Genomic DNA, 9958 nt, shown 5'->3' with positions numbered 1-9958 from the left:
GAGAATACAAAAAATGTAAATATAACAGTAAATGCAGTTTGCATATAATTAGGCTTCTTTTTTTTCTTTTTTTCTTTTTTTGTGCCCATCCCAGAGGTGCAATATTGTTTTAAACAAGATGACTGGAAAGAACTGAATTGTTCCTATTTTTATGCCAAATTTGGTGTCAACTGACAAAGTTTTTGCAGAGAAAATGTCAATGTTAAAGTTTACCACGGACACACAGACACACGGACACACACACACACACACAAACACACAGACAACCGAACACCGGGTTAAAACATAGACTCACTTTGTTTACACAAGTGAGTCAAAAAGGATTGTTGTGTGTTACACATTTCGTGCCTGTTAGTTCCTATGAATGATGTAGCACTGTCGAATGCAATGTGTACATGGGAAACCAAGGAGCTCTTTTGTTTGTTTGTTTTTTGTCGGACACGCAGTACTGCCACTGGGAGAGAATTGCGAAGGATACGAGCAAGGCTGTGTTGATACCGGATTCTGTGAAAATGGCGTTTGCAGTAAGTTTTCTTCTTCTTCTTCTTCTTCTTCTTCTTCTTCTTCTTCTTTTTCATTCTTCTTCCTCTTCTACCAGTGTCAGTGTCACCACATGTGTATGTGTGTGTGTGTGTGTGTGTGTGTGTGTGTGTGTGTGTGTGTGTGTGTGTGTGTGTGATCTTCTTTGTTCTTCTCCTGAGACATGCGTTCAGCACAGCGCAAGAAGGGATCTACCTGCGGACCAGATCAGATGGCAGGCTCTTCAATCTCGCCCGCCTCAGAGCAAGGACAAAAGTCCGCGAAGCTCTCATCAGAGACATGCTCTTTGCTGACGATGCCGCAGTTGTGACCCACACCCAGCGGGACTTGCAGTCACTAATGGACCGCTTCTCCCAGGCCTGCAAAGATTTCGGTCTGACCATCAGTCTCAAGAAGACAAATGTCCTAGGCCAAGACACGCCATCTCCACCAGCCATCACCATTGATGACTATGAGCTTGAAGCCATCCATCAATTCACTTACCTTGGGTCCACCATCACCGACAACCTCTCCCTTGACAAGAGGATCGGGAAGGCAGCCTCAACGCTAGCTCGCCTCACACAAAGAGTGTGGACAAATCCCAAGCTGACCACGAAGACAAGGATGGCTGTATACAACGCCTGCGTCCTCAGCACCTTGGTGTATGACAGTAAGGCCTGGACCACACATGCTCGTCAGGAAAAAAGGCTCAATACCTTCCACCCGAGAAGCCTACGGCGCATACTCGGCATCTCCTGGCAAGACAATGTGACAAACACCGAAGTCCTGACTCGCGCTGGCCACCCGACCATGTATACCACGCTGAGACAGCGTCGGCTGCGCTGGCTGGGCCACGTTCGCTGCATGGGAGATAGTCGCATCCCAAAAGACATCCTTTATGGAGAGCTCGCCACGGGGCAGAGAAGCATCGGCCGCCCACAGCTGAGACACAAAGACGTTTGCAAACGTGACATGAAGGCACTTGAGATCAACACTGCGTCCTGGGAGGGCCTTGCAGATGACCGCAACAGATGGAGAAGCACTCTCAAGCATCAGCTACGGATTGGTGAGGACAAACTGTCTGCTGCTGCAGCAGAAAAGCGAGCTCGCAGAAAAGGGACGGCAGCCGACAGACCAGCATCAGCTTACAGATGTGATCGCTGCGACAGAGACTGTCTCTCTCGCATCGGTCTCTACAGTCACAGGCGACGCTGCTTGGTCCAAGCAGACAGCCCAGTTAGACATCACGTTGGATATACTCTATCCATGGTCAGCCATGACCGAAGGTGGCCTACTTTATGGTATTGATGGGGAAATGTATAAAGCTGTTAGAAGTGTGTATGAACTGTCACAGAAAGGTAAAAACGGCATTCAAATGATACAAGGGCCAATGGAAATAGTTTTATTACTTTTTGCAGAGATGTTATTCTTTTATAAGATACAGTTACTGGATTACAAAATCAACTAAATGTATCTAAACAGAAAGCTGATCGATTATGCCTGTCAGTCTAATATAGATAAAACAAATTTAATGGTATTTCGAATGGGGGACCGGGGGGGGGGGGGGGATGGGAAATTTTTCTGCTCACGAAAAATGGTTGAATGGAAATGCAGATATTATGGGTACGAACTCCAACAAATACTTAGGACCATATCTTACAACAAAGCTAAGTTTAAAGCATGCATGGGAGGAATCGTGTTGACAAGGGAAGAAGGGGGTCATGGAAATAATCAGATCGTCTTGAAAATTGCATTTATCTTTGCATGTTTAGAAATAATGATACTCAGATAAAGCCTATGTTGACTTACGGGGCAGAATTTTGGGGTCTTGACAACATCAATGATATGGGGAAAAGTTCACACATTAGCTATTTTGCGTTTCCTTGGTGTTCCACTTCATTCATCAAATACGACTTTGTATGGCTAGGAGGCAGATACCCATTTTTTTTTAAAAGAATATTTGTAAAACGTATTAGAATTTATACTGGATTAAGATAACACGTTTACCAATTTCAAGGCTATGTAGTATACATGTTTAAATATGAAAAAAGTACACATTTACGCTGTGGCTATTATTATTCACTATAAGAGAAACAGCTATTGGAGGATATGTCACTGGTTGACCATTTGATAGACATGTATGTATGTATGTATGTATGTATGTAGATGCATTTATGGTAGTGTTCATTATACATGGTCGAGTTGACAGATGTTATCAGCTGTTTCATCTTAGTCTCTCATCTTCTGTGTTTGCGTTTAATTGTGCGTGTGATGAGAACGTCAATTGACTTTTTTTTTAATCTTATGTTTGATGATTGCATCCTTCATCATCAGCATCATGATCATCATCTTCTTCTTCTTCTTCTTCTCACTATTATTATTACTATTATCATTAGTAATAATATCATTATCATTATTATAATCATTATCATCACTATTCTCATTATCACTCTCATTATTATCACCATCATCATTATTATAATTATTGTCACCGTGAAGTCATTTACAGCTTAGTCTTTTGTGAAGGACTATGACTCTCAAACTAGGAGGCAAGATTGCACTTGCTCTTAGTGCTGCAGCTTTGGGGGCACGTTGACCTTTGGGAACCATCCCAACACCGAATGTCCCGAAACCCTCTTGGCCCAGAGAGTGGGGATGTAACTTGGGCAAGACACTCTCCACTAAAATCAAATTCTAGTCCCAGATACTGGGGACAGTAGTTGCCTGCTGTGCTGTCCTGATGGTCATAGTCGGACACGACTGACTATCATACATACATACAAACATACATACAATCACTGTTATTATCATTATTACTATTATCATTATGATTGCTACTACCTGTTCTGTTATGCCGATTGTGAGAGAGAGAGAGAGAGAGCAAGAGGCAAACACTGTGAAACGACGGCGATGTGAAACATACCACCTGTCATACTGCCTGCTTTGCAGAAATGCAGCTGGAAGTAGACTGCACTGCATCACCGGACCACTGCCTGACCGGTGCAACTTGTAAGGAAGTTGATGGAGTAAAATCTTGTGTCTGCGATGAAGGGAGAGTGGCCAGCAAAGATCTGAAGGAATGCGCCGGTGGGTACTCTCTCTCTCTCTCTCTCTCTCTCTCTCTCTCTCTCTCTCTCTCTCTCTCTATATATATATATATATATATATATATCTATATCTGTGTGTGTGTGTGTGTGTGTGTGTGTGTGTGTGTGTGTGTGTGTGTGTGTGTGTGTGTGAGGGAGAGAGAGGAGGCGTGAGGGTGTGTGGCTGGGGGAGTCTCAAGTAAAGAATGAATGACTGTACGATTTTTAATTTTTTTTTTTTTTAAGTTCGGAGCATGGTACCTCGAATCATTGATACTGATACTTTACATAGCGCGTCTATCTATTGCTTCTCAGAGGCCGAGCTCTAAGCGCTTTACTGGAAGTGGGTTTTCAGGGAAGATTTGAATGTGAAGTGGAAGAAGATTTTTCTGACCTGAAAAGAAAGCTGGTTCTAGACAGTTGAGCCATGAAAGGAGAAAGACCTCAGACGGAAGGACATTATTCGGACAGAAGAGATGCGAAGCAGACGAATATCGAAATAAGAATGGAGAAGATGGGACGGAATATATATGCCAAATAAACTGCAAACACACGCCATTTCAAGCTAGATTAAAAACTTTGAAGAAAAAACAAAAGAAAGAAAACAAGATCAATATCTTCGGGTCGTCTTCAAAAAGCTGCTAGTATCGAAACAAAAAAAGAAAAATATTTCGAGAGCTCCCAAATGTTTAAATTATGCATCTCTATGTATTTCAAAAGAGTAACGCGTGTTCATTATCATAAAAGAAAAAAAAAGTAAAAAAAATCCACCCTTTTGCAAAATTCAGTAAAGGCTGGGAAAATCTCTAAATCTTTGAACATATCTTAACGAAATTATCATCCATTTCACTATTTTCACCAAAAGTGTTTTACTGAAATCTTTGTATCCCAGATACGATCATGATTATCGTTTTTGACAGATGTACAATCCTGTTACTGACCTCACAGGCCGACAGTTTCTAACAGATGTGAAATCCTGTAACTGACTTCACAGACTGACAGTTTCTGACAGATTTACAATCCTGTTACTGACCTAACAGATTGGCAGTTTCTGACAGATCTACAATCCTGTTACTGACCTCACAGACTGACAGTTTCTGACAGATTACAATCCTGTTACCGACCTAACAAATTGGCAGTTTCTGACAAATGTGCAATCCTGTTACTGACCTCACAGACTGACAGATTCTGACAGATGTATAATCCTATTACTGACCTCACAAACTGACAGTTTCTGACAGATGTACAATCCTGTTACTGACTTCAGAGATGGACAGTTTCTGACAGATGTGCAATCCTGTTACTGACCTCAGAGATGGACAGTTTCTATCAGGTGTGCAATCCTGTTACTGACCTCAGAGATGGACAGTTTCTATCAGGTGTGCAATCCTGTTACTGACCTCACAGATGGACAGTTTCTATCATATGTGCAATCCTGTTACTGACCTCAGAGATGGACAGTTTCTATCAGGTGTGCAATCCTGTTACTGACCTCAGAGATGGACAGTTTCTATCAGGTGTGCAATCCTGTTACTGACCTCACAGATGGACAGTTTCTATCAGGTGTGCAATCCTGTTACTGACCTCAGAGATGGACAGTTTCTATCAGGTGTGCAATCCTGTTACTGACCTCACAGATGGACAGTTTCTATCAGGTGTGCAATCCTGTTACTGACCTCACAGATGGACAGTTTCTATCAGGTGTGCAATCCTGTTACTGACCTCACAGATGGACAGTTTCTATCAGGTGTGCAATCCTGTTACTGACCTCACAGACAAGAAACATAACGGCTGTTAATTTTTTTCAAACCTTGTTTTGTTTGTTTGTATTCAGACAAAGGTTTTCAGATACAAAATGTATACACTTTGTGAATTACCAAGTATGGGGCAAAGACAATGATGCTCTAAATACTGACAAGTCCAAAATGACATATCGTAAGCAGAACGATATACATTCAAGAGCATATCCCAAGGTGATATTGTATAACTTAATCTTGAACTGAACATGTATACAGTGCCCCTTTTTGCACAGATTGTTTTGTTTCATGATTATGTAAAAAGCATACTTTCCTACTTCATATGCCTGCAAGAAAAAGGTGGCGCTGCGCTCAGTGGCGACACAGTGTTTTTGCTCGTTAATTTCTATAAGGATTAATAAGGTGTTTTTGATTTGATTTGATTTGCTTAAGATATTTTAAAAGCACATTTGTAATGTTCGTTTAACTTTGTTGATTCTACATTTGCATGAAAAAAATTAGCTATCAAAAAAATATTTGAGTAGCATCCACCAGTTTTTACCGTATGTCCAAAAAGCACAAGTGCATTATCAAGAGTAAGTCTGCCACAATGTCAACAGCTCTTTTTTTTTCCACGTACTTCCGTGTGTGAGTGTGTGGGTGGGTGGGGGTGGGGATGGAGAGGAGTATTGATGGGGAGGCGTGGAGTGGAGAACGAAATGTAAAGCGCTTTGAGCAGTATTTCTGGAGAAATGTGCTATATAAATGTCCATTATTATTATTATTATTATTATTATTATTATTATTATTATTATTATTATTATTATTATATTTTGAATGTCTCACACATTATGTCCAAAAACGTTGCACATTGTTTTCCTTCCATACAAAATGTAGAATTGTACCTTTTTGTCCTTGCAGAAATAACACTTATTATCTGGGAGTACCTCCATCTTCATCAGAACATAATTTGTCACAAGAATATGACGATAAATTTTCATCTGCAGTCGTTTTAATCTTATCTCTTGGATTTTTCTTGTATTGAAAAAAAAAGAAAAAAGGATTCTCCCAATCATGTTTATTTTTAAAAAAGTCAAGTCCTTTTTTTTTTTTTTTTAACAGGCATTTGCATGGTAGTTCCTGTTTTCCAATTAGATCATCGCAGAAATATTTCGTCCTTCCTGGAGCTTTTATCGTTGCAGTTTCTAATTTATTAAAGCTGGTTCCATTATGATCATTATTTTCAAATGCTTTTGTTTTCTTTTCTCTTAAAAAAAGAAAGAAACAAACAAACAAAAAAATTCTAACCGAGTTATAACAACCAAGGTATTGTAGCAAAACCGCCACTAGTTTATTCGTCTCTGTCTTTGTAATTGTATTTCATTTTGTCTTATTTCACAGGAGCCCCGATTGCTGTGGTTGTCTCCCTTCCACTGATGATGGCTTCCTACCTGGTAACCCGTATCATCTAAATACCGGAACCTCGTGACATCTGGCTGAGATTACGTCCTGCGATTTTTGCTTCCGTGAACTGTCGTTTCCCTGTGTAGAATAGAATGCAGTTAGCTTTAGCAAGTAGATAAATACCTGTGATTTGGTTCTGTACTTTTGACTTAATAATCCTATATTCATATTAAAGTGGTATCGGTCTGACTCTACCTTCCAGAGATATAATGAAAATGAACTATCACACAGAAACGAAACTTTCTAAAACAGACAGCAGGTGTTTCTAAAGAGCATGAAACAATAAAACGCATATTAATGTTTACGGTGACACATTCCAGTTGGCACCACAAAAATAGCCAAGTAGTTTTTCATCCAAACTTTCCTTTCACCAAAAACATTGAGACACGGAAAAAAAACCCTGGAAATCAATGTGGGTTTCAAGTATAAAAAGAAAGTGTTCTTGTTAAAGGAAATGTCTAGGGGCAATATCTACAAATTTTTCCCTCGAGACGGAATGAGCAGTGTTCACAAGGCATGGACGCTCACTCCGCCAATCATACAGAGGAATGGAGGGTAAGAAATGTGAGTATCGCCAGTACTATATGTACAACTGATGAGAAGGATGGTCAGGGTCTTTGACTGAACAGAAAGAGGGCTTCAATGAGAAAACGATTATAAGGGGCGAAAGTAGAGGGACGGTCGCTCCAATATTTCGCTAACGGATAGTGAAAAAAAAGGAAACGGGAGAACACAGAGAGAAAAAAACAACAACAAAACATCTCGTTATTCCTCAGATCAGCTTTCTAAAACGATGCATGTTTTAAGAATCAACATACTTGAAAATAATCCTGCCATACTGTCATTGAATCTTACACACACTGTTCGGGATTCAGCGAGCGGTAATATCTTAAAACAACTCCTAAGTCTTCACAGGGGTGCTCTTAAATTAGCTGTTCTAAGACTGCCATCTTTATTAATTTCTGATTACACGACAGTTTTACAGGACTTCACATATTGCCAATGAAATTAAAACTTAAACATAACAAAGCCATGTTAATGTCCAAAATGTTATGTGGTTGTGCCCTGTTCTCATTCATGAGTAATCTTCCAGCAAATAATCATCGTCCCACATATAAAATGAGTTTGCCTCAGTCAAGAATTCATCTTCGAAAGACAAGTGTCATATATTCTGGCGGATATTTATGTCATCTATACTTTACGTAAAACCCAGTCTTAGTGTCTTCAAAGGACTATACCATAAACATTAAATGACAGTTAAATTTTGCGAATCGTTGAAATTATTCAGACAGAAAAAAAAAGTACTCTTAAAGTACTCTTAATATCATTGTGGCTGTCTCTACTCCTTCCTCTGACACCCCCCCTCTCTCTCTTCTCCCTGTCTCTCCCTGTCTCTCTCTCTCTGTCTGTCTCTCTCACTTTCGCTATCACTATTTTCTTTCTTTATTATTTTCTTCTCTCACTCAAACGCGTGCTTATTATGTTTAATGGAAAGTGTTGTGAGTATTGTATTTCTCTGTATTGTAGCTTGTTCCTTTTTGCTATTATTATTGTTCTTGCTGTTGTTGTTGTTGTTTATGCCATGCGGTGTGTATTAAATCAAATCCTTCCTTTTGGTTTTCTTGTATTCCCGAGACAAACTTCTAGAATTTATTTAAGAGGACGGGACGAAAACAGGCCAATAGCTGATTATTCCTTTTTTCCCCTTTGATGAAAAAGAAAAAAAAAAAGATTCGATTTCAAAATACTCGATTAATATTTCATAAATCTATGGTAGAATGGACCTGTTGCATGTGTCTCATCTTTTTTATAGTACAGCTTTGTCCCCATGAACATAATATAGAGAACCGTTGTTGCTGAATTTGCTTTTTTTCAACTGGATGTTCTAGCAAAGTGCATCTTTTTTTGGTTACCCAAACACGGCAGATGCAGTTGTTTGTGACATATCAATGTGTTGGCGCTGCAACTGAAATCATGGGGCCGGAATACATTCCCGCTGTTATGGTGACAAATTCATACTCACAATTGTTGTTGTGCAAGCTTATTCTGCATAGCTTTCCTCAGTTCGGACTCGATTTGACATGCTCTCTCTCTCGGCTTGGTTTGCTCAAAATAAATGGATCATTTTTTTTAGAACATTCAAATGTAATTCAAATTACGCATGTAAACGTTGTAATGTGGTCGAAGATGAAAACTATTTTATAAAGAACTGTGTCCCTTACAATAACCTGCAAAAAAAATCTGAACTCTGAAGGTCAATCGTATGTTCACTTGCTGTAGAATGGTTCTGTTTACAGTATTCATAAACTCTGAGTTTATATATTTAATGCCCTGAAGATACGACAGGAATTCTGTGACAACAATGATGAAAGTTAGAATAATTTACTACGCACAAGAAGCACTTTTATTCTACAGGTTTAAGTTACGAGTATGTAGTATTTTTATTTTGTTGTCGCTGCGTGATCACCATATTGTGTACTTTTGACCTCTTTCTAGGGGCCGGAGGCCTGGAGATTAAAGTTTTTGTTCTTGTTCTTGTTCTCTCTCTCTCTCTCTCTTTATTTTTTTCTTTCTTTCTATCCGTTAGATTTTGAATTCTATAAGCTTTGCTTCTGCATATGTTTATATTACTTTTGAATTTGCTCGATTTTGTGTGTGCATACAAAGAAATATGCTTTCTATTTTTTTACATGGTTTAGAGGAATGAGTTCCTGCCTGTTGATATTCAGTGTCCTTATTTCAATCACTTGCCCTTTGCTTTCTGTGTCGTCAGCAGTGAAAAATTAAACAGCTACACGGTTGTTTAAACATTCGTGTCTGTCATATTCGTGACGGTCTACCTGTATCTGATTTCTATGCCTGTCTGTCTGTCTGTCTGCGGATAGATCTGATGGTCAGTCTGGTCTGTCCGTTTGTCAGCATCTTTCTCTCTGTGTCTCTGTTTGTCTGTCTGTCTCTTTCTATTTCTCCATTTTTCCCCCTCGACGTCGATGATGATGCTGATGTTGATGATGAGGACGATGATGATGATGATAAGGACGATGATGATGATGATGATGATGATGATGATAAGGACAACGATGATGATGATGATGATGATAAGGACAACGATGATGATGATGATGATGATAAGGACGATGATGATGATGATGA

The 9958-nt window shown here is 39.4% G+C and overlaps 1 protein-coding gene across 1 annotated transcript in view; it reads left to right on the top strand.

Moving 5' to 3' along the window:
* Positions 1-9613, top strand: part of LOC143274881 (uncharacterized) — a 17621-nt gene extending 8008 nt beyond the window's left edge. The window contains exons 3-5 of the mRNA XM_076578855.1: positions 447-524; positions 3469-3606; positions 6743-9613. Of these exons, the coding sequence (XP_076434970.1) occupies positions 447-524; positions 3469-3606; positions 6743-6813 (287 nt within the window). The 3' untranslated portion in view covers positions 6814-9613. The remainder of the gene's footprint in view (positions 1-446; positions 525-3468; positions 3607-6742) is intronic.
* The last annotated feature ends 345 nt before the right edge of the window (positions 9614-9958 follow it).

This window comes from Babylonia areolata, chromosome 29 (assembly GCF_041734735.1).
Source record: "Babylonia areolata isolate BAREFJ2019XMU chromosome 29, ASM4173473v1, whole genome shotgun sequence".
NCBI lineage: Eukaryota > Metazoa > Mollusca > Gastropoda > Neogastropoda > Buccinidae > Babylonia > Babylonia areolata.
Note: the sequence above shows the minus strand (reverse complement) of the source record. Positions and strands in the feature narration are given on the sequence as shown.